This window comes from Diprion similis, chromosome 9, assembly GCF_021155765.1.
Source record: "Diprion similis isolate iyDipSimi1 chromosome 9, iyDipSimi1.1, whole genome shotgun sequence".
NCBI lineage: Eukaryota > Metazoa > Arthropoda > Insecta > Hymenoptera > Diprionidae > Diprion > Diprion similis.
The window spans coordinates 4,441,239-4,468,633 of record NC_060113.1 but is presented as its reverse complement, the minus strand read 5'-3'; the positions used below and the strand labels follow the sequence as shown (position 1 = coordinate 4,468,633).

The window sequence follows — 27,395 nt, the reverse complement described above, 5'->3', positions numbered from 1 at the left end:
CAAGAGCCACGATTGTTAATTAACCGCAGTAATAATGACTGCAAGATTGAGATGTCTTAAAAATGACATGATCTTTTTAATTATATCGTAAGCCTTAGATTTCTCGATTCAAAGGCGGAATCGATGAAACACGATGTACAAGTAGTTATTGAAGTTATACGGACCGCAGCGCCTTGGAACTTTATATAATTAACCCGTGCGAGGTCACATCCCGATTGCAGCTGCAGTTGTATTTATGCATCTTACGATAATGAAAAGAATGAGCGTGAAGCGAAACTGAATGGTCAGCTAAGTTCATAACACGAACATTATATTATGCGATGGGTGGCGAGTTGAAACTAGGATAAGCTATGCGTGTGCAAAGTGCGATTAAAGGTTCTTTGTACTTTTTCAAACTATATATATGTACATGTAATTCAATATAATGTACTTAATCATTACTCGCGCTCTTGTACGGTGCTGACTCATATCTACCTTCGTCTAAGCCGGTGAGAGCTCACGTTTACGGTTAGAAATGGAATATGAGTGAATATCAGTGTTGGTGTACCTACTAGCACTATTTGTACGGAGTGATCGTGAGCACGAGCTACGGTGAACATCGTCATCAGTCAGCGCAGACCAGTCAGTAACCTCGGTACAACGCGTCCACATTTTTTAAATATAAAATTACGAAGCCCAATCATTGTCAGAGAAAAGAAAAAAGGTTTTTATTCATGCAGATTATCATTTATCACAGCATTTAAGGATTTTATTAAGTATACAGAAATATAAAATTATTTACCTAATTAAATCGACTCTTTGATATCACTAGAATAAAAATATACCGTATCTATACGTACGGACATTTATAAGCAATGGAACTATATAACTTATCAATTGCGCGTCGAACTTACACGACGTTTTCAATCGGTTTCAACTTGAATTCGTTGATATATATATATTATAATCAATGATGGGTATAATATAATTGATTTGTTATTAACGATTATACTGATTTTTTATAGCACCAGAAAAATGCGGTCGCAAACGGCTATAATAGCGTTGGCGTTCTTAGCGGCGATTATGCTATTCGATTCTTCACATGGTGCAGCGATGAAGCAGAATTGTATTAAAAACACGAACACCGTAAGTTTAATATTGGTTTCAGCGTTTGATCGTCACCCGATAGATCCAAACTTAATTTGAAAATTACCATTTCCAGTGCCTTCGTAGCGCGGAATGCTGCACGGGATGCTGTCACGACGAAAAATGCGTCGATTGTAAGGAATTTCACATATAATCAGTATTTTGCCTCCTCAAAGACGAGAGCATTTTTTTGCCATTTGAATCAAGTCGAGGACCCTTGGAATTCGAATTTGTTATGGTGAACGAACATTTTTTCAGTCGGCGACTCCTGCCTGAGCGATCAATTATCTGGTGCCGTTGGTCCTTGCGCTCAACTAGACCCGCCCTGTCCCAGCGGACACACTTGTGTTCTACAGCCAGTCCTGTGTGTGCAGAATCCTTGTCCTCCGGTAGCTTCCTGCGTACCGCCAGATTACGAGGATTACGACTAATTTGAACGTTTATTTCTTAAGTACGAGTCCTGATCGAGCGGCAGTTCAAACTTTATGTTAACATTCGACAGTATCAGATCTATATTCGGACCGTTACGATGTTTCCATCTTTGTAAAGCACTCGTACAATGTAGAATAATGTACTATATTTTCAATAATGTTTGGAAATATTAAAAAATTGACGATCGAATTACCTGTAATTTGCGTAACGATACACCCTGTGACGGATAAATTTATAGATTATTATAAAAGCTTTTTCATATTTCATTATCATCCATAAATAAGTTTATGTTTTCTACTTTTTATCAATTTCTGTACACAGCAAATATGTTTTTGTAGAATCTTTAAAAATCTAATTAATCATGTTTGTGCTACTAAAAATGTTTTCCCTATTGAAAATTATTTTGTAATAAATCACATAATCTTATAAATGAAATTCAGGTGTATTATCTGATGCAATTTAACATGTGAATACGACTTACAATTAGTACATAACAAATCACATAATAAATCATAAAATATAGATGATAAAATAAAATATACAGCAAATCATATGCCGAATCATATAGATTCTGGTATATGATTTAATTGTTAATTATTTTATTTTATAATGTATACATTACGATTTTTCATGTGATTTGTTACGTATTAAATACAATCGAATTTCGGTCATAACGTTGTGTGATTTATCAAAAAATAATTTTCAGTAGGATATAAGGTTTAAGATTCTGAAAAATATGATTATCAGGATTCAATTAACGCTGTAAGGTATTTGCTCAACTCATATCTTATTTACATTAAAAATACACTTCAAAATAGAGTGATATGTGGGATAACACATAGACATGGTATATTTATAGCTAAAGCTTTTATATCCTGAATATTCTAGAATATTATTGATTGAATTTGTAAAAATTATTTTATAGATCCTTCAGTACTTGATTTTTTATATTTGTAACAACTGGTAAGGCATGCAATAAATTTCGAATTACTGGAATTATTGCACAATGTAATATGGGTAAAACTCATTGTCGTAATATTTGACATAGACATTGCCATAAGTAAAGTCCACTGTAGTATCGCAGTCACCAGGTGGGATTATTGTGTTACGGTTCCCCTCAGATATTTCAGATACGAGAATGCCTGCAATAATGTAAACATTCTTATGCTGGGCATGTCTTTTGGCATATGCTGCATGCTTCGCGAAGCTCACTCCATGGCCAAATTTATCTCGACAGACAAACCGCCAGTTGAAGTTTTCATCTGTAATCATACGACAAAATCGTGTCTGTTAAGCTATTTATCTGGCAGCATTATTAGATTTTAAAGCTTAGGATTTTCATTAGTTCCAGCTACTTCATAATTTTCTTAACATTGCAAATGATAAGGCTGTGCTAAGACCATTTTTGAAAAAGCACTTCCACTGTGAGAATTATATGTGGCAGATTGCTCATACCAACAACAGAGGTCAGCTCACACAGTAAACATAGGACACGAAGTGTTGTCAATTGATTCGAGCAAGTCCACTTTAGTAAACCCATGAGCTATGTCTTAATACTGACACATTATCAATTATACAATATTACCTGCTATCTTCAATGCATTAGCATTTGATGTGGCATGAATCACAATGCGTTCACTGACATTCTTAGATTCAGCTTTGAGTTCTTCATACTGTAGCATGTAGCGAGCCCAGAGGTAAGGATTTTGAATGCGTTTGACCGAGCCTCTCAATCCATGCATTAACAGTATATGTGACATTTCCGAGTCTGTTGCGTCTTCCAGCCAAGGCGTATGATTTTGTATGCCAGTCCACGGAAATCTCTTGCGTAATCCAAAATCGTTGCTACAACTAGCTTTATTCACCAGTTCCATTTTTGCCTCTCTGATTACCGGGGTGTAAGGTGCTCAGGTAACACGCTACCACTCAAATTCCTAACAATGTACCGAGGAAGCCACAAGCCCACAGTGACTGACGAGAAATCAGGGGAGTTTTACGCGTCCTCGGCAACACGACTCACCCGAAAATCCCTGTAGAATAAGTCGCACAGACGTGGGATTTCCCGGATTGGACGCTCTTGCAGCGAGTGACACTTGGTGTCTAGCATTCACAGTGTTACCAGATTAGGAGAATTCCTGCTAGATTTAGGAAAAATTGAAAGCTTCAGGAGAAAAAATAGGCGGAAAAAATATCTAAGAGTGTTCTCAGGAAGAATTTGAGAAATTGTCAGATTTACGCTTCGCTTGCCAATTTTATTGGGGACGAGATTTTACCGGTAAAGCGACCGCCACGATTGCTGATAGGGTAGAGCATTTCAGATATAGGGACAGGGCATTCTAAAAGGTGGATTTTATCTGTCAATCGTGACTACGTCATATTATATACTTGATTCAGGATCATTTTGTCGGTTAAAAATTTTAGGAGGATTTTCTTTGTGGGTTAGGAGAATCTAGGAGGATTTCAAAGTTACCCTGAGAGATTTGTGCAACAGTCATCTGGCAGCACGTACTGACCTAAATCCCTTTTTTATTCCTAAATATTCCAGGGAGGAATAGGCAAGGTCCGTAGATAAACGATTGGATTCCCTTATCCCCTCGCCTATCTACGGACCCCTAATATTACGTCCTGCTACGGACCTCAGTAAGAGGGGTAAGAGGTAATTAATTCAGACCCGGCATTTCCCAAAATTCAGTTTCTACGGTTTTCTAAATCCCAATGATTACACAGATGGCAGCTTCATATTCTGAAACTACTCCGTGATTGATAGCGTTTTCCACTGAGTGTGAACTGAGTGCAATTTCCCTAGTGTTAAACAAATAGTAGAAGCGGGATCCTAGTGGAATCGCACTCAGTTAATAAACATTCATATGAAACGTAGGGTGCGTTCCGAAATTAGTTCCTAATACCGTCAACATTCTGTTATCTCTTTTGTCTCTGTTCTAGGGAGTTTTTAGCGCTGGCAGCTAATTTCGGAATGCATCCGTAGACTGCAAGTGAAAAACGGCATACAGAGGGAAACAGTAAGATTTCACACAATTTTATTTACCCGTCAACTTTTCGTAAATACAACGACGCCATTATTGTTTATGCTTTGCAGGCGCGTGAGGCCCCTGGCGGATTGTCGCTGTATTAGGAGGATGAAAAAAGTGATGAAATCACAGCGACCCACAGCCGGTCGGATCGCATCTTATTCTTACACCGTTTCCAAGTCCAACTTTCGTGGCCCAAATTCCATAACAGTCGATGCTCTTCAGTCAACGGCGATACGACATCTCCTTTTTCGCATGTATGTACTGTGCATAATTTAACGTAATTGTACGTCTGTGTCGTAAATATCAATTTCCTGACGAGATGAACACTTAGAGCGCTCCTGGACGTTCAACGTTGAACTAATGCCGCTGATTTCATTCGCCTGTTCTGTTAGATCCGGCCAATGAAATCACTTACAAATCGAGATATATTTCTTGTCGATCCTGAACGGGCTCTGTCACCTGAAAATTTCCTAATTTAATCGTGCCATATTTACGGAAAGCTAATTGATGGTATAAGTTTTCCCGGATTACGCATTTGCTTTTCTACGTCTCTATCTCCCTGTCGAAAGTGAAAAAAATTCTGTAACTCTAGAAGCGGTGAATATTCAACACGTCGGTACCTCCGGTCGGCCATGTTTGATGTGACGTTAGTTTTTTTATTTCATCACTATCTAAGTTAGGTATCTCCAATGTGTTATGGGTCAACCACCTTTTGACGTTTTAAATATTATGGCAATAATATGCATCCATGACCAACAAGTAACTGTTATTAGATATAGAGTAAGAATTATTGTGACGTTTCATGGCCTTCGATGAAAAAACTACGGCTGGCGTATTAGAGATTACGAGAATTCCAATGGATGATATGGAATTTTCGAAACGGTAACAGCATACTTTCAAGCTATTGGTATAGATTGTTGATTGTGTTCTGTGTAAGCATGTTTAACTGTATGCACTTTGGTGCACTGAACCAGCGGATCTGCGGATTCAGCCATTTCTGTAAGTACTGATTATGCCCATAAGAGCTCATGAAAAAGTTGATGAATTGAAAAATTTATTGCATTCTCAAACCTGTTTGAGGATGAACGATTTTATAGATGTTCAATGACCATCGACAATAAGGTAACATATTTTTGAATAGGTAAGCTTTTGCATTCGAATATTCTGGTTGCATCTGGTATCTCATGTTTTATTTTTCATATTTGACATGAATACACAGGGTTATGGGATATGGGTCTGAAATGTTCTTTGTAAAATTATTCAAAAGTATATAAAAGAAAAGTAATAATTTATGCATGGCAATATCCATCATGTCCACAAGTGTTACACAAATTTGCAAACGTATTGATGCTATCCAAGCATTTTTTCAACTAAAAAAAAATCTTATACACCCTCAAGTATAAGTGTAGAAACTGTTTACATATATCATAGTCTTATAATAGCACACTTATATATCCTTAGTATAATTTTGTACTGAAGTTTACTATCATATGTTATCTAAATATTGTCATATTTTATCTTATTTTCACAGCTAAAGATAATCTTGATTGTATTAGGATGTTACTTGTGGCGTTTCATACCTAATAAATCATATAGTATGGATAATACTCATTGTCATTGTATTTGACGCATACACTGTCTTGGCGATTCACTGTCGTGTCTGAGAAGTACGATGGAATATGCGTTCCATAATTACCAATGTCGCTGTTAGCTACAAGGATCCCAGCTATTATGTAGGCTTCATTATCACTAGCTTGAGCTTCTGCGTAGTCGGCATCCCTTGCAAAGCTGACTCCGTGACCAAAGCGACAGCGTCTCGCCAGTCTCCAATTAAAATTATTGTCTGCAAGTTAATGTGAGAAATAAAATGAACAAAATTTATCATCAAATATACCTCAATATATATTCTATTATTGCTGTACACGAACCGGCTATTTTATAGGCGCTAGAGATGGATGTAGCATGTATCACGATCTCCTCAGACACATCTCTAGATGCAGAGTCGGCCCTCATTTCTTCGTAACGTAAGACATATCGTGCCCAGAGGAATGGGTTCTCGATCCTTTTGATGGTCATCTCGTCCCAACAAAATACGTCCTGCATATGGGACCAGACGTATCTCCTTTCCCTGTTAGATACGCGGCCAGTAACCCACGGTTCGTAATTAATGTACCCCGACCACGGATAATATTTTCGTAAACCGAAGTTGTTGCTGTGCTTTGCTTTGTGGAACAGCTCCATTATCGCTGACGTGAAATAAAATCGGCTTTCCTTGAGTGAAGTTCGAAGGTACAAAGAAAGCGAAGAAAATGCCCGAACCAACGCGACGTAAAAGTTGTCCGATCGACGCAGCAAGGAACGATTTTCCGTAGCGATGTTCGATATTGTTTTGGTTTCAGGCTAATCACAGTCTGCGGCCGGAAGATAAAGAGAGTATTGAAATGCTGAGCACGCAGTTTCGTTCCAAAGTAGACGGGTCACAGTTCAAACACGCTTTGCTGCTATGTGTTTACTGTTAACACTTCACGTCAAAGGTGGCGAGTGAGACAGACTGTAGCGTTGTTAGCGGTCGCTTTCCTATTCTTTTCTCAGGAAGTGCAAAGTGTGCAACAAATATACTTCAACTTCCGCTGCTAAATTCATATGATTCTTCCGGGCGATAACCTTGGAACTCTGACTTCCTGTTGCGCATATCCTTAACTGCTATTGGACGATGGTCTAAGACGCCGGTTTGATTTTCTCGTAGCAACCTTAGAGCATATGCTGCATAGCTCTAATGTGGCTACAAACAAATCGGTTGTATGGTATAACCTTATTTAGCATTGTTTTCTGTTTATGCGTGCGGAAGCCAGCCAGATGATTGGTCATATGTATGAAACTTCGTTCGCGATATTCTACAAAATCTTCCTCGTTTTGCCGTCTCCCAATTTAGCTAAATATAAGTAGCTAAACTGAGCGACGAATTAGACCAATGAGATCAGAAGTTATAAAACGACCACGTGAACTATTTCTGAAAGAATATTAATAATCTCGATAAAACTTTATTTTGATTGAAATGACGTAGGAGTAGAAGGTACTTGGAGCTTAATTTATCTCAAGTATTCGTCATTTCATTATCTATAGGGAAGAGATGTGCTTCGTTGCAGTATAAGCATATTAGTACGTATATTTTGTTTCATATTTGTCTAGTTTCTTCCCTTCAAGTTTCCTACTTTAGTTTAAACAGAGACAATGATTGACTGTTGACTTTAAAGGCTATATTTTACACACTAGCGGGTAAGGGTATATTTTTTTCGCTTATGTATATAGTTTCCAATCTCACACACATTGAGCGTGAGTTACCGAATAAGCACTGTCAGTAATGAATCGGTGCGGTCTAGAACTGCTGTCGATAACTCCGTCAATTTTGAAGATTTAACTAGTGGGATTTGAAATATGTTGGCCTCAAACACAAATTTTGTGAGTTTTCAAGCCGTAACACATCACAATACTGTCGCTCTGTCACTGAACGAGTATTCGAAGTAAGTGAGAGTGTAATTGACATGGAACTGAGTATTAAATACAGTTGAACATACTAGTACCACTGAAATGTTATAATAGCTAGTACTAGTACAGTTGAGACATTCCGTCAGTCAGTGAAGAAAATGTGCAAAATATTTCATCAATATTATTTATTATACAAGGTAAGGGAACAAAATTAAAAATATAAATAATAGTAATTGAATAAAATAAATATTTAATTCACAATACAATCTAAATGCTTTTACGACGATACATACTAACATGATTTCCTGCAGCAACAAAGATGTGCGTGAAGTTTAAAATATCCGCCGTATATTAAAGTAAAAACTCTATAATATGATTATGAATTTTTCTTGGTCGTTTGTTACATTATTTGCATTTTTGCAGCTACACTTGCTACTGTATTTATTAGAATAGTTTTTTTTTTATGCTGTCCCGATAAATTTTAAGCACGGCTATATTAAAAATACTCGTATATTGCAAAATGGACTAAATTGCTACATTCAATAATACAGACAATCAAAACGTAATGTTCATAAAAGGCCGCTAGCCTATCCTAAACTTTGATTACCGTTTTTTTTTTGCTGTAAGTGACTGTTATATGCTTACTGTTACAGTTTTGGATTAGTTGTGTAGTGTTTTAGTAGTACATATCCGTACCTAATCTAAGCATCGATCCTAACCTTTAGTTTAATCTGTTCGGTGCGGTTAATGAAACGGTCGGTTATAAATTATACGATATGCTTCTAAAGACGGAATCTCAACAAACATTACTTTTAGATTCAGGGGGAACTTACTTAGATATAAAATCCTACTTTCATACACTTTCAGCTAGGATTTTTTATTTTATTTTTTTTTATCCCATAACCAAATTTCGGAAGGATTTGACATCAATTCGATTCAATTCGTTAATTATTCATTTTTTCGTCAGGCAGAAAATGAGTCATTACCTATTTGTGTGAAGTGGTAAAATTTCGAGATAATGTCCCGATATGCCAGATTACCTTTTGGTTCAATTTCATTCTCACCATATGCATACGAGTTTCATAATTAATGTCGGTAATAACTAATTTTTTAGCCAGGTTCGTTTTCCAGGTTTCACACGTCTCGGTTTCGTATTTACTTGAAGACCTATTTTGTCATTCTATTCTATTTGTCATTTGTACTTTCACTGCTGCTGCTGCTGCTGCTGCTGCTGCTGCTAGAGCTCTCTGACTTTTCAGCCATATAGTTGCTGTTGCCTTTGCTCTCGCCCTCGCTCTCGACCTTGCCCTGGGCCTCGCTCTTGTTCTTGGTGTTGCCACCTTTGCCTTCGCTGCTGATGTTGCTCTGGGACGCGCTTTGGGCCGTGCTCGCGCTCTTGGTGTGGCCATCTTTGCCTTCGCTGCTGCCGTTGCTCGTGCTAACGCTCTTGCTCTCGACTTTGTCCTTCTTACCGCTTTCGCCCTCGCTCTTGCCCTTGTTGGTGCCACCTTTGCCTCCGCTGCTGATGTCGCTCTGGGACGCGCTTTGGGCCGTGCTCGTGCTCTTGGTGTGGCCATCTTTGCCTTCGCTGCTGCCGTTGCTCGTGCTAACGCTCTTGCTCTCGACTTTGTCCTTCTTACCGCTTTCGCCCTCGCTCTTGCCCTTGTTGGTGCCACCTTTGCCTCCGCTGCTGATGTCGCTCTGGGACGCGCTTTGGGCCGTGCTCGTGCTCTTGGTGTGGCCATCTTTGCCTTCGCTGCTGCCGTTGCTCGTGCTAACGCTCTTGCTCTCGACTTTGTCCTTCTTACCGCTTTCGCCCTCGCTCTTGCCCTTGTTGGTGCCACCTTTGCCTCCGCTGCTGATGTCGCTCTGGGACGCGCTTTGGGCCGTGCTCGTGCTCTTGGTGTGGCCATCTTTGCCTTCGCTGCTGCCGTTGCTCGTGCTAACGCTCTTGCTCTCGACTTTGTCCTTCTTACCGCTTTCGCCCTCGCTCTTGCCCTTGTTGGTGCCACCTTTGCCTTCGCTGCTGATGCTGCTCTGGGACGCGCTTTGGGCCGTGCTCGTGCTCTTGGTGTGGCCGTCTTTGCCTTCGCTGCTGCCGTTGCTCGTGCTAACGCTCTTGCTCTCGACTTTGTCCTTCTTACCGCTTTCGCCCTCGCTCTTGCCCTTGTTGGTGCCACCTTTGCCTCCGCTGCTGATGTCGCTCTGGGACGCGCTTTGGGCCGTGCTCGTGCTCTTGGTGTGGCCATCTTTGCCTTCGCTGCTGCCGTTGCTCGTGCTAACGCTCTTGCTCTCGACTTTGTCCTTCTTACCGCTTTCGCCCTCGCTCTTGCCCTTGTTGGTGCCACCTTTGCCTCCGCTGCTGATGTCGCTCTGGGACGCGCTTTGGGCCGTGCTCGTGCTCTTGGTGTGGCCATCTTTGCCTTCGCTGCTGCCGTTGCTCGTGCTAACGCTCTTGCTCTCGACTTTGTCCTTCTTACCGCTTTCGCCCTCGCTCTTGCCCTTGTTGGTGCCACCTTTGCCTTCGCTGCTGATGCTGCTCTGGGACGCGCTTTGGGCCGTGCTCGTGCTCTTGGCGTGGCCATCTTTGCCTTCGCTGCTGCCGTTGCTCGTGCTAACGCTCTTGCTCTCGACTTTGTCCTTCTTACCGCTTTCGCCCTCACTCTTGCCCTTGTTGGTGCCACCTTTGCCTTTGCTGCTGATGTTGCTCTGGGACGCGCTTTGGGCCGTGCTCGCGCTCTTGGTGTGGCCATCTTTGCCTTCGCTGCTGCCGTTGCTCGTGCTAACGCTCTTGCTCTCGACTTTGTCCTTCTTACCGCTTTCGCCCTCGCTCTTGCCCTTGTTGGTGCCACCTTTGCCTTCGCTGCCACCTTTACCGCAGCTGCTACCGCTGCCGCTGGTTTTGCTGTTGTTGCTGGTGCTACTGGCATCTTTGCTTTCACCGCCACCTTTGCCTTCGCCGGCACCTTTGCCGTTACCGCCACCTTTGTTGCTGGTACTGCTACTGTCGCTGCTTTTGCTCTTGCTGTCGCCTTTGCCGCTGCTTCTGTTCTCGATCTTGTTACCGCTCTCGCTCTTGCTGTCGCTCTCGCTCTTGCTGTTGCTCTCGCTCTTGCTGTCGCCTTTGCCGCTGCTGCTGTTCTCGATCTTGTTACCGCTCTCGCTCTTGCTGTCGCTCTCGCTCTTGCTGTTGCTCTCGCTCTTGCTGTCGCCTTTGCCGCTGCTGCTGTTCTCGATTTTGTTACGGCTCTTGCTCTTGCTGTCGCTCTCGCTCTTGCTGTTGCTCTCGCTCTTGCTGTCGCCTTTGCCGCTGCTTCTGTTCTCGATCTTGTTACCGCTCTCGCTCTTGCTGTCGCTCTCGCTCTTGCTGTTGCTCTCGCTCTTGCTGTCGCCTTTGCCGCTGCTGCTGTTCTCGATTTTGTTACCGCTCTTGCTCTTGCTGTCGCTCTCGCTCTTGCTGTTGCTCTCGCTCTTGCTGTCGCCTTTGCCGCTGCTTCTGTTCTCGATCTTGTTACCGCTCTCGCTCTTGCTGTCGCTCTCGCTCTTGCTGTTGCTCTCGCTCTTGCTGTCGCCTTTGCCGCTGCTGCTGTTCTCGATTTTGTTACCGCTCTTGCTCTTGCTGTCGCTCTCGCTCTTGCTGTTGCTCTCGCTCTTGCTGTCGCCTTTGCCGCTGCTTCTGTTCTCGATCTTGTTACCGCTCTCGCTCTTGCTGTCGCTCTCGCTCTTGCTGTTGCTCTCGCTCTTGCTGTCGCCTTTGCCGCTGCTGCTGTTCTCGATCTTGTTACCGCTCTCGCTCTTGCTGTCGCTCTCGCTCTTGCTGTCGCTCTCGCTCTCGCCACTGCTGCTGCTGCTGCTGCTGCTGCTGCTGCTGCTGCTACTGCTGCTGCTGGATGCGGATGAACTGCCGCCATCTGACTCCATGGATTGTTCGCCGCTGCTCCATGTGGAGCTACTTGTGACACCATCGGTGGACTTAGCGTATGCTCTCGCTTCTGCTGCGCGGAAGACGAAAAAGCACACGAAGGCACTGAAGATTAAAAACCGTAATTTCATTTTGAATTGTTCTTAATTCCTTCTTGGGTAACTAATGAAGCTACATACCAGAACTTCTGCTTTTATACTTCTCCATTTCACCAGAGTCTTTTATAATATTTTCTATCAAAATATTGACCCAACTTGTCGATATTTGTGACAGAAAACTCAGACAATGAAAAAAAGTATATGTTATATTATTGCATGCGTATGCTAATTTCTTACAGTATTTGCAACGCCAAGCTGTACTGTAAAAGCGCACACCAGCAATGCATTAGCCATGTATTGCCATGAACATAGTAACTGTTTATATAACATGAGCCTTGTTCCTCTACGGATACGAGTATAATTTTGGGATTTTCTATCGAGAAAACGATAGAATTATTCGAAAGTAGAGTAGTGAACCCCTGTGTGAATTTTTTTAATGGGAATTCCTGGAATTGCGGTCATCATCGCTGGCTTGAGGCGACTTAAAGTTTTAAATATTAAAAACTTTAGCGTATCATTTTTTCTTGCTTGTATTGTATTGATATTACTTGCATTTTTTCAAGCAAACTGATTTATTTGTTTCAATAGTTTTTTTTGTGCCCCGACAAATTTTAAGCACTTCAGTATAGTTGCAGGCTATATTGCAAATACATGTATAATTATAGCAAAACGGACCTTTTAAGAACGAATATTCATCATAATAATATGGACAATCCAAATCAGATCCAGTTCCAGATGCGTTTTATAGCCTCATCCTAAACTTTGAGTACCGTTTCAGCGGAATCAGTTTACGGAGTTACCGTTTTACAATACTTAGTTGGTACTTTCGATCTAATGGGTTACGGTTAATAAAACGTTCACGGTGATAAACTTGAAATTCATCAAAGCTAGTTCCGAAGACCTTTATTACTTTTATAGAGAGAAAGTAACCGAACTTTAGTAGACGATAAAATAGAGAATCCCACTTTCACACGCTGTTGTAATGCGAATTCCTAGAGGTGTCGCAACGATGACAAAGACCAGCAATACATAGGAATGCAACAATTCAGCTTATTGGTGGCATACTTAATGTATTAAATAAGCATGACACGAACGCAACGACAGTCAGAACATCAGACCGATTTGAAGAAGCATCGTTAGACCTTTTGTTAATTAGTATCGTATTTCATTTTGCACCTCTATTATATTCAATAAATTATATTTCTATACTTGTTCTTACGACGGAGTTTCAACTCTTAATTCATTCAACGAACCCCTTAAATAAATTGTAGTTAGAATTCGGGATAACCAACCCGAATTATAACACTGGTGGCAGCGACGGGATCCGTTGAATCGTAAAAACAAGTGAAGAAGAAAGAAGACCTAAAGAGAACACAACGAACATTGTACTACACGTAGCTATCACATGTCGCAGAGAATCGAACGATCAGCATCCGTAGACTCTCCGACTTCACCTAAACTAGAGGGAGAAGTAAGTTTTGGAGATAATTCACCGTTGTTTGGCGTACTTCCTCCCAGCCAGAGGCACGCATTGCATTTATCACTAGCTGCAGCAGCACGAGAAGCTTCAGGAGAACAGCAAATGCCATTGAATTGGGATGTGGTGAAACGACGTATCGCAGAAGGTAGAACCTCGAATCGTGGATACAGGAATTACAGAAAAAGCACGTTCTTGAAATTTGTGAATACCTCCACCTAGGCGTAACTGAAGAAGATACGCTTGACGAACTCCGTGCGGTATTGCGCGAATTTGTTAAAAGTAAGACTCAAGCACCCGCACCACCTACTACACCTCAACTAACACCCCGTCAGAATCGGAACCCAGCAGTAGACATGGCAGAGAACGCTCCTACCGTGGGACAAGTACTAAAAGCCATCGAAATTTTCGACAGTAGTAACAGAGGAAAAGTTTGTGTCTTTATTCGCTCTTGCAAATATGCAGGCGAAATAATACGACCGACAGACACGGAACATTTACTGAAGGCTGTTTTGAGCACGCGAATCAAGGGTATCGCCGCACAAGCCTTGGAATACAAATCGATTCGCACTTGGGATGCATTGGAGGAAGAACTTAAGTCGATGAGCATCGAAACACGGACGTTAGCTTCGCTACAGGTAGAATTCAACAGCTGTAGGCAACGACAGAACGAGGATGCGAAGTCATATGGAACACGACTCGAACAACTCACTTGGCAGGTGATCGAACTAACGACACGAGAAGCAACAGAAGAGGATTCTAAGTCAACACTGGAACGCCAGGTTCGGAAACAAGCCGTAAATATTTTCGTCAGAGGTCTAAACGACAGGCTGAAGGTGCTGGTCAAGAGCCGACGATGCGAGAAGCTCAGGGAGGCAATATCCATCGCAATAAAAGAGGAACGCGACTTAGGTCTCGTTCGCGGTTCGGACAGGGATCAACACCGATCGAGCTGCTACAACTGCGGGAAGCCGGGTCACTTGGCACGTGATTGCCGTTCATCAAGGAAAAGCAACACACAGGATCGACAGCGATTGCCGACACCAAGTAAATACGTAAGGAAAACTGAAGTAATTTGTTATTTTTACAACAAGCCAGGGCACTTTATCCGGGACTGCAGAAAGCGATTAGCCGAGGAAAATAGGCGAGGCAACGGGAGAAATGAAGGACCTCCGAGAGGAACGGAACGTGTCCAAACAGGTCCGTTTAGGGACGCCAACAGGCGAGGCGATGAGACTTCGGGAAACGAAGATCGGGCGCTGCGGACAGACAACCGTATCGCGTCGTACCAGTAAATTGCCTGATAAATGGATCTGGACAGAAGAATCACGCAACGATTGAGGCAGACGAATTCAAGGCGAGACGCAGTATCATGTTATTAGATTCAGGAGCTGAAGTAAGCTTAGTAAAAGTCGGAAGAATTAAAGGCGAAGTGATGGCTGAAGACGGTATGATCACGCTCAGAGGAATATGCGGAGCACCGGATACGACCTTATGTAAGGTCAGGTTAAGTATAAGGGTTGGTGATAGGCACATATCGCACCCTTGTTACGCCGTTAAAGACGATTTCCCACTAGAAGCCGACGGTCTCTTAGGAGGCGACTTCCTCGAGAAGCATGACGTTGAGCTTAGATCCGGAAAATATGCCAAGTTGTACGGGACAACATGGAGTTTAGGAATTCGGCGGAATCGGTAGCTTGAGCGGCCCCGCTCCACATTCTACAGACCTGGCCGTTCGGCCGCTTGACTATCTTTCAGCGAAAGAGTGGCCAATGCGAATTTGAGAAATTTGTAGAATTTCGTCATAAAATTTAAACACAATATTCGTACTTCATACTTCAAATTTTCAGATGATTGAGAAAAAAATGGCTAGATAGAGGGAAGAAGCAATCATTAGAATGAAATTCGGAGAGTTTTTTTTTATTATTTTTTCCTCACTATAAGAACTGCATAAGCTATGCAATTAACAAATAACAAATGAAGTAATTATATATACCTAAATAGATTATATAATAAAGCGATTAAATTTTTAGATGAATAGCTTATGTAATAAATAGATTTACTCAAAATACCCAAGTAATTTTTGTATCTGTGACTGTTTCTTACTATTTTGAATAATTTCTGTCCAGTTGAATCGTGTCGGGTAGCTTGAGCCAACCGACTCATGTTCAGAAGTCAATTTTTTTTTCTGAATCTTGCAATGATTCTTTCAACTCCAACTTCACAGCAAAGTGTAGTACATATATTATATCAGAGTGGGCCTGATTTAGGGTATTGACCAATTTTTTCGGCCCCACTCACAAAATACACTTAAAAATAATTGAAAAACAATTGCACAATTTTTTCAGATTTTGACCTCAACTCTAAGATAGTCTGCTTCGTGATCGAAGTTTCTTATAAAAATTACATGGGAAAAACTTTTTTTCTCGGTAACACACACACACACACACACACACACAATTGCATAAATAAAGAAATATGTAACAGTATATGTATATACCATGATTACCACAATCATAAATGAATTGTGACTCAATTGTGTCTGAGTGGGGGTAAAAATATAGATAGATCAAGAAATAGAAGGGTCACAATATCGAATATTTAAAGAAGCAAAAATTTAAATTATCCAACTATGGAATGTGGAAAGTCGAAGTATGAAGTAAACGAATAGACAGTTCAGAATATAGAATACTAAAAATGTAAAATTGTCAGATTTTATTTCTATAATATAAAATTATATACAGATTCTAGATTCTAGCAGTTTATGTTTTGTCTTTCTATAATTCGACTTTCTACACTGGGACCTTCGAAATTTTTATAGTACCACAAATTAGATTAACACGTCTTTGAAAATTTGATAGTTCGGTCCTTCTATCATTCGTCCATTATTTATTTTTCATCTCAAGCCATTGTGACGGGTGTAAAGAATAGATTTCTTAGAACTTTACGCAAATTGATCGCGATGTCACGAAGTCTCTTGCAAAAACTTCTCAGTAAGCTATGTAGTAGGGATAAAAGTCATTGTCGTAATATTTAACATAAACACTCTTTGCTCTGTTTGTTGTAGTATCGAAAGTGCCAGGTGGTATTTGGGTACCAAAGTTCCCTACTTTACTTGCAGCAACAAGTATACCAGCAATAATATAGGCACCTTTCCTTGTTGCCTGAGTAGCGGCATAGTCCACGTCTTTGGCGAAGCTAACACCGCGACCGAAGCGATAACGCTTTACAAGCCTCCAGTCAAAGTTGTTGTCTGAAACACGTCATCAAGAAGGTAATGAATGAAAATGTCATGGGTGATGTTGTTTGCTTGGATGATTTGGTTTCTTTTTCATTATTATGCTTTTACTAATTGCCGCAAAAATATTGTTCAGGTACTCTCTGCAAAAATATACACAGAGGTGGGCATAACAAGTTTGCAACAGAAGTGATAAAAACAACGCTGTTTCTTTACCTGCTATTTCGTACGCAGCCGATATCGAGGTGGCATGTAAAACAATGTGCTCTGTAACTTCGCTAGCTGTCGAGTTTGCCTTCATTTCCTCGTAGTGTAGAACGTAGCGTGACCATAAGCAAGGGTTTTCAATTCTACCTATGAAGGTGTCTTCTGTGATGGATAATCGGCTGCCCAAATGGTCAACTAAGAACTGTACTTCATTGGGCCGTATGTTCCTGCTGTCTATTTTTGCGTCGACATCTGCGTTGTGACGTACACTCCATGGGAACTTTTTTCGCAGTCCAAAGTTATTTGAAGTTACAGCACTTTGTAATAACTCCATTATTATATTATTATTCATGCCCCAATCCAACGAGGCTAAAAAATTAGCTCTGACCCCCCGCACCGGACGTCAATACAATCACGACGGCACTTTTTTTCTTTTTTTGTTAAACAATTAGGTATTGGCCTTACATGCCATGTCCCATACGACTGCACTGCCTGCCTGTATTACATTCACCCAAGATGGCGTCGAGTTTCTATTACTCGGGATTCCCCTGAAATCATGACAAAGTTCACCTCAAGGCTTGTCGCCTCGATATCGAGCCGTGCGGCATGCTGTGTATATAGAGATCAGTGCGCATACCCGATCCATCGTATGTGTCTGTCATCGCCTAGTACGCCGAGTCGCGTCCAGATGGCATTACGTACACTTACCGCGGCTCGTTGGGAAAACAGTGATTTTGCATCGTTCGTGCCGCGGCCTACATGGAAGCGAGTCCGCCAGCTGGGTAATCACAGTTGGCGGTGAGATATTTAGGGCGCGTTCCGATATCAGCCGCTAGTGCTGTCACAGTCTTTTGTCTCTTTCGCGCTGGCGCTGTCCTAGGGAGTTTTTAGCGCTGCAAGCTAATTTCGGAACGCGCCCTTGATCGGTGTGATCGGTGTGAACATAGCGCACGACCGTCGCTGCTCTCGCTGCTCTGATCTTCAAAATCTACGTAGTAACCTCCGCGGTATTTCGACTTTTTGCTCGAACGCATTTTTTTGTAAAAACATCCACTTCGGCATCCACTTTTCAAATTTTCTGCGTGAGTCATGAAAATACGTTTAGCACCCTTTGTACCCGTCACCTTGCTACATTTGCCAGCGATCTTTGTGGCGAGGGTGATAGCCCAAGATTCCGGCAAAGGAAATCCGGGCGATCATGGGTTCGGCTCATCGTACAGATGGAGAAGTATATCCGGTGGTTTTACAGAGGCTAAGAAAACACGAAAACCGATAATGGTGGTAGTCCACAAGCTCGGATGTCCGGCCTGCGCAAATCTCCGGCCGAAATTTGCCAACTCCCTAAAATTGCTCGACTTGAGCCAGCAGTAAGGCGATTTTTTCATTCGTATTCTCAGTTTGAATCCCTCTCTCACCGATATTCATCCATACATATGTGTTATATACAGTTTCGTCATGGTCAACATCGAAGCCTCGGGCGAAAAACAGCTGCCGGATAAATTTGTCCCTGATGGTACCTACGTTCCTAGAATCCTATTTTTTTGCCCCGACGGCAAATTACTGCGTGAGATTGACAACCAGGATCCAGATCGAGAACCGAATTACAAGTATCATTACTGGAACATCGGACAGATCGTCGATTCGATGCTCAGAGTATTGAAAGTGTTTCCACAGGTATTGAAAGTAGAATTTTTAAACAATAATAATACGCATCGTCTTACCGTCACTTGGTCGGAATTCCGCGAATAATATTGGCGAACCACATATGCGTCCATCATCACTGTGTAATTGCGCTTGTGTACACATTATCAATCATACCTATATACGAACGAAGAAAGAGTAACACGTACGTTGCTTTGAAAAATTAATACCCTGTATCCCGAGTCGGAATAACAAGTATAAATTGAATATGAAAATAAGAATCGAATAATATCGAGTGTTTTGTCGTTGAGTCGCGTTGTGTTTGACGTGCATTTTCGCGTATTGTGACGCAGTTGCGCCTTTTCATTCTCTAACCAACTATGTAGGTAACTATGTTGTGTATGTACTACATATATATACCCTTTTATTTATCAAGTGTTGGCAAATATTTTTTCGCGAACAAAAGACTGCTTCTTACGCGATTCTTGTTCATTCTAGACAACAACATTCCTTTAACAAACGCTGTACACAACATTGTTAACTTTGCTTATACATTACACTTTGCTGTAACTTGTACGTTGGTGACTCTATTGTCAATTTCAATATCACCATGTCTGGGGGAGAAATTCAACAACAGCAATAACGAGTAAATGAACGGAATAGTTATATTGCAAAAACGAAAATGAAAGAGGTCTGCTGCAGGTGCTTAAACGTCACAAGAACAGCGTTTAATACAAACATATACACCTTGGCAGTGTACGTAAAATTTGAATTACATGTTTATTGTTGCGAATTGCAGTTGCGCGATTCTCCTCGCACGCGTCTGTCGCTTTATGTACCCATACACGTAGTATATATGTATAGCGCGTTTGACGTGTGTAAGGAAGTTAAAATACTGTCGGCGAAGGAAGATTGAGGGTGACCAGGCAGACAGGCAGGCAGGCAGGCAGGTAGGCTGCAGGCACGAGGCTTTGATCGTGCAGAACACAGAAGTTGTATTATTTCCGCCGTTGAGACTCGTCGGTTTCAAACGCGGTTTAAGATCTGCCGGGCGTGAAATGCGGCTCTCCACCTCGCGTGCGTCGTTTAATGATGTTGCCAATTCAATTTCACCTTCTCTTCTGCTTCTTTTGTATTGTTGAAAGAGAGAAATGAGAAATAAGAATGGTTGCACGGCGCTCGTACTACACGTACTGCAGTACCTTCACCGTAGCACCCAGCGCTCTCTCTCTGTCTCCCTCTTCCTCTCCTTCTCTCTCTCTAATTTCGACCAGCAATGCAAATCTGTGTTCTCTGTGTACCCATTTCTGTAATGACCCGCACGCAAGCGAGTGAATTCGAGATAGGCGAAGAAATTCTTGAAAAGCGGTAGGCCACGGGGAAATGGATAATTCACTGCAAGAGGGAAGATAAGGCGACGTCGGCGACGGTAGAAACAAAACCAGCTCTTATCGCTAAGTACTGACTTGCAAATAATTATACAATCCTTGTATCATATTACTGAAATCTCTCTGCTCTTTAACTGCCGCAGATGTCGACCCATTGTTCTCTACTTGCAGGATAGAGTTCAAGAGACAAGGACTGTAGTAGAATATAGATAAAGTTAACTCGATTACGTGAGGTAAACGCTTTTCATCTCGACTGAGCCACATTTTCCTTCTTTAACTCTCGGATTCTTATGTACTGTGATACATATTCTAACTCGATGGTGTTAGTTCTTTTTCTCTTTCAAGCAGCTCCATTTTGTTTTCAGTGGCTTTCATGGGGGCGCACGATGTGGGAAAATAATGACAGATTATACCCCGTACACCGTACTTGCCGTATAAAAAAATATTAATAATAATAATAATAATAAATAAAGTATTTTGTCGAATTAAAAAAATATGTCGTGCTCGCCGCATTTAGTTTAATCAAACGAATATCACTTCGTCAACTCAAGTAATCCTTTCTCTCGGTGAAGAAGTCGACGAATGCATTGTTTTCAGACGTCTTGAATTAGTTGTCCAAGGGAAGACATTTCGAAGGCAACCTTTCGGGACGGGTAAGGCCTTCGAACAGAGATTGCGTAGACGCATGACAACACATTAATTAAAGCTCGTTATTGATTCGTCAAGTGAGAAGCACACGTCGGATTTCGATCAACCGACGACGTCGAGCTTTAACGAGACGCCGTGTGTCCGTTATGCTATGATAATGCGTTATCCTTATCGACTTATAGAATCTCTATCTAGAGGACCTTTAGGCATTTTTCTAAGATTTCATTTGTTTGATATTTCAAATATTATATTTGTTTATTTCAAATGTTTCAAAGACAATTATGTTCCGTTATACCAATTTCCTAACAGAAATGGAAGGACACAATGTCACAATATTATGGCTCAAGTTCGTTGAACAAGAGATCAAACTTATGGATTCGTTCGTGTCGATCTATAGAAAGTTTCTGCAGAAGAACAGCAACTCATTCGCAAGAAATGTAAGTGTCTGAAATCGTACAGAGGAATAGAGATACAGCAGTGAATTACGACAATATAATTTTACCAAGAGCTGAACTACCGAACGATAAAGAGACGCCTCTTAATCGAAATTGTTCATTTCCTCGTTGAATAATCACTGTTTGAGGCATAAACATTTCTCTGATTCTCTCCAATTTAATGATTAATCAAGACGTTGGTAATTCGAGACGTCACGTCACATGGATAATTTACGCTGGCGTTATGTAGATGCGGATTATATATTTATATATGTTTATATATTACATATCCAACCGCGTATCCTGCAGATGCAACGGAAGCTGCAATCGTGGGCTGTACTCAGCCGGGGGACTGCAGGGTAGGTACTCGACGAGGTTCATTTCTGAAGCGAAATTGTTAAATTTAAAGGTTTCCAGGGAGGTTTGAGCATTCTGCATTCGTTTACCGCTGGCAGCAGTTCTCCTCCCGCAGGCTTGTTCCTTGCTTATTATTACATTACTCACCGAGAGTAAAGTACTCCGGTGCTAATTAACTACGTTATTTTTTTTCATCACTCGGCAAGGCTCAGCACTCGCTCGTTTCGCGTTTTTAATTCTATGCAGCTTGGGACCAAATGCTGCTGCTGCTGCTGCTGCTATATTATCGTATATACTATACATTGTACCCTTGCCAACGGAATGCCATATAAACGGTCTACTATTTTTGTTTACTTACTTCCTATGCAGGCTTATACATTTAATAATTGAGTCACTAGATGTTAGACTCATTCTCAGTCTCGTTCTATGCTTATTGTCTCACAGACCTTTTTAAGCAGGGATTTAGTTCGCCTAACATGTTTGCTCGTAGACATTATTCTTCAAATTATATAGAAAATTATGGAAAAAAGTAACAATTTGTAGCTAGTAATAGTTTATTGAAGGTATGACCTGAAAGGATCATCAAGTTCGTATTATCCATTCAACGAATGAGTCTTCGACTTTTCGATCTAACGAAAAGTACTTTTGCCCTTAGGTCAAATCCGTTGTTCGTTTTTCACGAGATGTAATAGGTCTGAGGAAGTGGTTGCAAAAAAAGAATTTATCTTACAAGCATACCGCAGAATGAAAAAAAAAATTATACATAATACGTATGTCGCGGTGTAGGTTGTATATCTATACGTACATACATGCATAGATATGTAATGAAAAGAACGAAGAGGAGAAAAAACGGAAGAGCAAAATCACTGAGAGAAGCAAAGAAGAGAAAAAAAAAAACACATGCCCTACTCGATGCCGCCGATTCGATTTTCTAACAATCCGCGATAGGATCGTCGTGATATTCCGATCTCCTCGGTCAAGTCGCATCCTTTTATTCCATTTTAAACGAGGATCACGGTTCCCGGGCGTATAACGTATACCTTACCCGCCACTTGAATAAGAATAGAAGAGAGAGGAGATCTAATATATAATACCGCAAGGATTCTTCAGACTTTAGACGGACGGTGGATACGCTACAGCGGCTATATTTTCGCATCTATGGTTATACGCAATTTATTCTTCGCGGCATAAAGGCACTATAGGGACATTGAAGAGTAGGAGGATGTAGGGAGAAAAGTCGAGCATCCCTTTACAGAGGTTTTACAGAAATGAACGTGAAGAAATTTTCCTCTGGAAAAAATCTCATCTCTCTCTCTCTCTCTCTCTAATCGTGAATATGTTGTGGTTGTAATCTATCCCCATTTTTCTTCTCTTATTCTCTCCTTTCATTCACGGAAGAAAAAGTTTTCCAAAGAGATTTGAGAAATTTGCAAGCGTCGAGTCAATTTCTTTTCATTCAAAGTACGTAGTTTTTGAACTTGGGATGTCGAATTTTTTTATTTATTTAATTTTTTTTATCATCTTTTTTCTTCTGGCTATGGAATCAGTATAAGTACACGAGTTGACTTCGTTAAGTGAAAAGAATACGGATTTAGCTATGTTGTAATTGTTTACTGTAAAACAATTATTGTTTTCTACAATAACGAGAAAGAAAAAAACCATTAACTTTATAATGAATGCGGCGTTTGGAAACTTATTTCAGTTAGTTACAAATCATCAGTAATGCGGTTGATAAATTCTTACCAATATTTAATTGTATACAATTAACTATTAATTGTACAATATTTAATGTTTAATTCAACGAATCCCGTAACGTTCAAACTCATAGATATATTGCGTATAACCATTGAAAAGTTTTTTCTTTGTCAGGCTATTTCACGATTGTATATTTGAACAATTTAAAAATACGAAATACCAACGAAAAAGCAGTCTTTTTTTAGGAATAACAGTTACAAAAATAATTTCATTAAAATACGATCCGGATTCAAATATATTGGCAATTTGTAAAATCTGCACAAAAATGAACCTGGAAAATGGAACACAGAAACGGGGTTGACATGATGCCGAAAAATTGTGATAACTGCAGTTTATTAATAATTTAATAATCCGTACAATATTCATTTTGCCGACATTCTGAAGAATCAAGTTAGCTACTGTAATTTGAATATCTGCACAACTGAGAATGCGTGCTTTGGGCGCAAACTGACAAAAATGTTTTGGCTTCATATATTCTTATTCATTCTCTGACTATATAATAGAATTCCACATTTTTTTAAATTTCACTCCCCCCTCCCGTGCCTCCAAATTATACAATTTTTAGGATCGCAGGGAGGAGACGTAAGATGTTCGAATCTTTTTTACACCCCCGATAATATTCGTCGTGTGGTGAACGCGGGGGCGGCGCGAAGTGGATGATATTTGAATTGAAATAACTTTGAGATCTCAATATCAGCTTCGGGTATCCCGGATGTGCAATGTATACGGAGAGAGATTGGCATCGACCGCGTCGTCGTCGTCGTCGTCGTCGTCGTTTCCGGCTGTGCTACCACCGCCAAAAGGTACTTGAAATAAATTGAAAATGGTTGGCGTCGCTTTGCCACGGGGTAAATGATACCGGCATACGAATCTGTTGACATTCTTTCACGGAGGTTGGCACGGCGTCGGCTCCTCCCGAGTCCCAAGTACGTATATATGTATACACGTCGGGAAAAATCGGGGGATGGGAAAATTGCGCGTTCGATTGTGAATCAGGGTAAAACGCCGCGCCGCGCCGCGCCGGCCGGGTCGCCGCAGTCCGCCGGCCTTTGGAAATCACCGAGCTGGTTACCGTGTTCAACCCTGATAATTGAAATTTTATTCCTCCCGTAATCGAAGCCACCCCACCTCCCTTTAAAATTCCCGTCACTCCACCCCATTAGCGATGATATTTTCAATCGCGCTTTTAACGCGCGGCCTCTCAGCCTCCTGCTGCAGTTTATTAACCGCGCATGCAGCGCTGATCATTTTCAGCATCCCTGTTTCTTTCATTTTCTTTATCATGGTACCGCACGAATCAGTTAATATGTCGCTCATTCGATGTCGATTTAGAATTTCAATATACTCGTAGTACCTGAGAACGAGGATGAAATTTTGAAAAAATATGGCTAATTATCTGTCAGGTTTAATTGAAATTTTTCAACCCTTATTAGGCATTCGACTAAAAATAGATAATCATTTAACTCAACCAAGGCGTGCCGTAACTGCCAAAAATCGTGGAATGGCGTGATAAAGTAATTCAATCTTTCCGGGTGTCTCGGGTGAATATTTACTTTTGAAAGCAAGTATTTTTGAGGTTACGGAGCCCTCGAAGTTTACGATTGTTTTTTTTTTTATCATTTTCTCAAATGGCGTCACAGAATAAACTATTTGGGATGATTTTTTTTTTTTTGGAAAATATTGAATAATAATATTTTTGAGTCCGAATGATAATAATTGATACTTTAATCAGCTAAATTGATAATGTATTGCATCGTTCATGGGGATAAAATTCAAAAACCAGATGTGAAGGAAAATAATCGATTTAATCGAAAACCGATTTGTGTTTTCTTAGTACTACTATAGAGTTAACTTCCAATTTCTGTGTTGAATATATTTATATATATTAATGGTAGTGTTGATATTTAAATATTCATCTACCCTCACTAGTTGTGTTTTATGGTGCTTTTGAGCATATTTAGAACTACGTAAGTACAAGAGAGAAAGAGACTGAACCGAAGTTTTGAAGAAAGTAGAAAAACGTATCTCAAGCCTTTTTGACTCATCTAGTCTCTTAGGTCTTGTTTAAAACTAATGCTCTTCATTTTATACCTAAACATTCAGTTTTGTATTAACAATATTTTCAAAAATCTGTATAATATGCGTATCTTGCATAAAAATGAATCTCGACGTGCTTGGAAACAAAAAAAAAAAAAAAAAAACTAGCGTCACATTTTAATTCAACCCACCTAAATACCTCAAAATACCATTTTTGGTAATTGTTATGACGGGCATAGTAGATCATTTTCAGGTAGAAATCGAGCGAGATTTCTCGGGCACAGGTTTCGCTTGCTGCTTACATTTCGCCCAGACAGCCGGCGACGCCGATGGTAGGATAGGTGCAGGGGTGGGTCGCAGGGGCGGGTATTGTTGAATCGACGAGTATCATGCGGTTGACAGCTAGAGCTAATTGAATCTTGACTCTATCTATCCATCGCTCCCGCCTCGAGTTTCTCGACTCGATGCAGTGATTCAACTTCGTGTTTCATCCCCGATCCCGCCTTCCTGCACCTCCAGTGCAGTCCGAATTGGCACTTTCGCGTACATCCATGTCCCGTCGGCACATCCAACTCCTTGTCCTGCGACACACGTATGAAGGTCCTGCAGGGTTGTTATGATCCTGGAAGATGAGGGTTTTGCGTTTTCGTTTTACAAACGATTTTTGGAACAAGCAGCCTCGCGATTATCGCGCAAGATATTCATCCCCCGATCTTTGTCCTTAAATCAATCTTACAGTTAGTGTAATATATCTATAGAATGTTCCTTGGGTTGAAAATTGGGTGAACACGACGTGTTAATTTGCCACATGCGGCTTATTTGAAATGTGAAAAAATTGTTGTTTTTTTTTCTTCGAATCGGTATAAACACTTGTAACAATCTAATGATGATTTCTTGTGATTGAAAGAAAAAAATTAATCTTCGTTTTAGGGTATTTCTTTCAAATAAACAACTTCCAACAACTTTATTGTATGTTAGATATTCTTCGTTTTTTTACTGTAGTAAAAGCTTTCAATTACTTTGCAATTCAGCGGAGAGAACAATGCACGTTTCTCTATTATTGCTTTTCTTCTCGCGGTGCACAGGATAAAGGAACGATTAAGGATTCTTCCAAGTACCGAATTTCTTCATCGCATTTCTGGAAGCTGCTATTTAGTTGGTATTAATTTTGTAAAAAGATTTTACTGTTTCACAGGATTTATAATCATCTCAGTACAATATCACTTCAAGTCTGTAGAGCTTTACTATTCTTGAATCCAAGTGATCGTGATTCTTGAAAAAACCATTTTGTTTTGCTCGTCAGTTGGGTAGACCCCTTAATTTGCATTGCACAAACCACAATAAAGCGATAATTTTGTCAGTCACAACAATTAAACCATCATTTTTCAATCCGTACAAAATAATTTCACGGCGTAGATCTGATTTCGCAATGGCAACAGAATTTATGAGATCACGTTACCGAACCTTTCCTCAGACATTACAAACTATAAAATCAAGTATAGGTAAATAAACTTCTCGTCGTTCTCTGAAAATAAAGTTCAATCGAATGCATATTATCCCTGAAATATCGTTGCCTTAATCAGATCTTATTCACAACGACCGAATGAATGAATGAATAGAGCACAACATCAACATTGCTCTGACCTTCCGTCATTGTACAGAATCCGTGCCAAACGTTGATCCGCAATCGTTCAGTTCGACTTTGGCGTCCGAGTAGTTCGGTTATAAATTCCTTCGGGATGAGGTTCGGACAGGTGTCGAAAGCGGTCGGACGCCTGGCGGTGTTGTTATCGCGAAAAGCTCGCGCGGTGATTCATCATCGGCATGAATTCTGCGGGGATTACGCCGTGCGAAACACCAACCGCGGGGTGAAAAGCCGATCCAAGTCGGTTGGTGATCCCGCGAGTGTGCAATCAAGATGGCATCGGGAAAGGCATTTCTCGCCTTCGACTCAAACTACCAACAAGTATTTCAATATCCGCTCCCAATATATTCTCACTGTCCCTATAAACGTGTGCAGTTATATTGGATTCTCTCGCGACGCACACTTCTTCACATGTATATTGTATATGTGTACCTATATGTGTGTGTGTACAGCGGCTGTCCCACGATTCTATT

The 27,395-nt window shown here is 40.9% G+C and overlaps 7 protein-coding genes across 11 annotated transcripts; 3 read left to right on the top strand and 4 right to left on the bottom strand.

The window, feature by feature from the left end:
- Positions 1 to 454: 454 nt before the first annotated feature.
- On the top strand, positions 455 to 1,746 carry LOC124410237. Of its 4 annotated transcripts, none has more exons than XM_046888456.1 (4): positions 455 to 621; positions 1,011 to 1,125; positions 1,202 to 1,259; positions 1,384 to 1,746. In XM_046888456.1, the coding sequence occupies exons 2-4, from the start codon at positions 1,015 to 1,017 to the stop codon at positions 1,554 to 1,556; spliced, it is 342 nt and encodes a 113-aa protein (XP_046744412.1). In that variant the 5' UTR covers positions 455 to 621; positions 1,011 to 1,014; the 3' UTR covers positions 1,557 to 1,746. The 4 variants fall into 4 exon arrangements, with proteins under 4 accessions (XP_046744412.1, XP_046744408.1, XP_046744409.1 ...); XM_046888452.1 differs by having other exon boundaries at positions 455 to 702; positions 1,008 to 1,125; XM_046888453.1 differs by having other exon boundaries at positions 455 to 703.
- A 740-nt stretch (positions 1,747 to 2,486) lies between these two features.
- On the bottom strand, positions 2,487 to 3,671 carry LOC124410236 (protein mono-ADP-ribosyltransferase PARP14-like). The gene is made up of 2 exons (XM_046888450.1): positions 3,143 to 3,671; positions 2,487 to 2,819 (listed from the first exon to the last, which is right to left on the bottom strand). The coding sequence occupies exons 1-2, from the start codon at positions 3,429 to 3,431 to the stop codon at positions 2,554 to 2,556; spliced, it is 555 nt and encodes a 184-aa protein (XP_046744406.1). The 5' UTR covers positions 3,432 to 3,671; the 3' UTR covers positions 2,487 to 2,553.
- Positions 3,672 to 5,814: 2,143 nt separating this feature from the next.
- On the bottom strand, positions 5,815 to 7,035 carry LOC124410235 (protein mono-ADP-ribosyltransferase TIPARP-like). Of its 2 annotated transcripts, XM_046888449.1 has the most exons (3): positions 6,998 to 7,035; positions 6,518 to 6,835; positions 5,815 to 6,432 (listed from the first exon to the last, which is right to left on the bottom strand). In XM_046888449.1, the coding sequence occupies exons 2-3, from the start codon at positions 6,828 to 6,830 to the stop codon at positions 6,170 to 6,172; spliced, it is 576 nt and encodes a 191-aa protein (XP_046744405.1). In that variant the 5' UTR covers positions 6,831 to 6,835; positions 6,998 to 7,035; the 3' UTR covers positions 5,815 to 6,169. The 2 variants fall into 2 exon arrangements, with proteins under 2 accessions (XP_046744405.1, XP_046744404.1); XM_046888448.1 differs by lacking the exon at positions 6,998 to 7,035 and having other exon boundaries at positions 6,518 to 6,966.
- Positions 7,036 to 9,260: 2,225 nt separating this feature from the next.
- LOC124410150 (hornerin-like) lies at positions 9,261 to 12,140 on the bottom strand. The gene is made up of 2 exons (XM_046888314.1): positions 11,992 to 12,140; positions 9,261 to 11,841 (listed from the first exon to the last, which is right to left on the bottom strand). Exons 1-2 carry the CDS (start codon positions 12,126 to 12,128, stop codon positions 9,261 to 9,263), a joined length of 2,718 nt encoding a protein of 905 aa, XP_046744270.1. The 5' UTR covers positions 12,129 to 12,140.
- A 1,360-nt stretch (positions 12,141 to 13,500) lies between these two features.
- LOC124410149 lies at positions 13,501 to 14,867 on the top strand. Its single transcript, XM_046888313.1, has 2 exons — positions 13,501 to 13,720; positions 13,795 to 14,867. Exons 1-2 carry the CDS (start codon positions 13,501 to 13,503, stop codon positions 14,865 to 14,867), a joined length of 1,293 nt encoding a protein of 430 aa, XP_046744269.1.
- Positions 14,868 to 16,553: 1,686 nt separating this feature from the next.
- LOC124410228 (protein mono-ADP-ribosyltransferase PARP14-like) lies at positions 16,554 to 17,442 on the bottom strand. Its single transcript, XM_046888439.1, has 2 exons — positions 17,027 to 17,442; positions 16,554 to 16,825 (listed from the first exon to the last, which is right to left on the bottom strand). Exons 1-2 carry the CDS (start codon positions 17,367 to 17,369, stop codon positions 16,563 to 16,565), a joined length of 606 nt encoding a protein of 201 aa, XP_046744395.1. The 5' UTR covers positions 17,370 to 17,442; the 3' UTR covers positions 16,554 to 16,562.
- Positions 17,443 to 17,988: 546 nt separating this feature from the next.
- On the top strand, positions 17,989 to 18,766 carry LOC124410148 (thioredoxin domain-containing protein 12-like). The gene is made up of 2 exons (XM_046888312.1): positions 17,989 to 18,384; positions 18,466 to 18,766. Exons 1-2 carry the CDS (start codon positions 18,107 to 18,109, stop codon positions 18,764 to 18,766), a joined length of 579 nt encoding a protein of 192 aa, XP_046744268.1. The 5' UTR covers positions 17,989 to 18,106.
- The last annotated feature ends 8,629 nt before the right edge of the window (positions 18,767 to 27,395 follow it).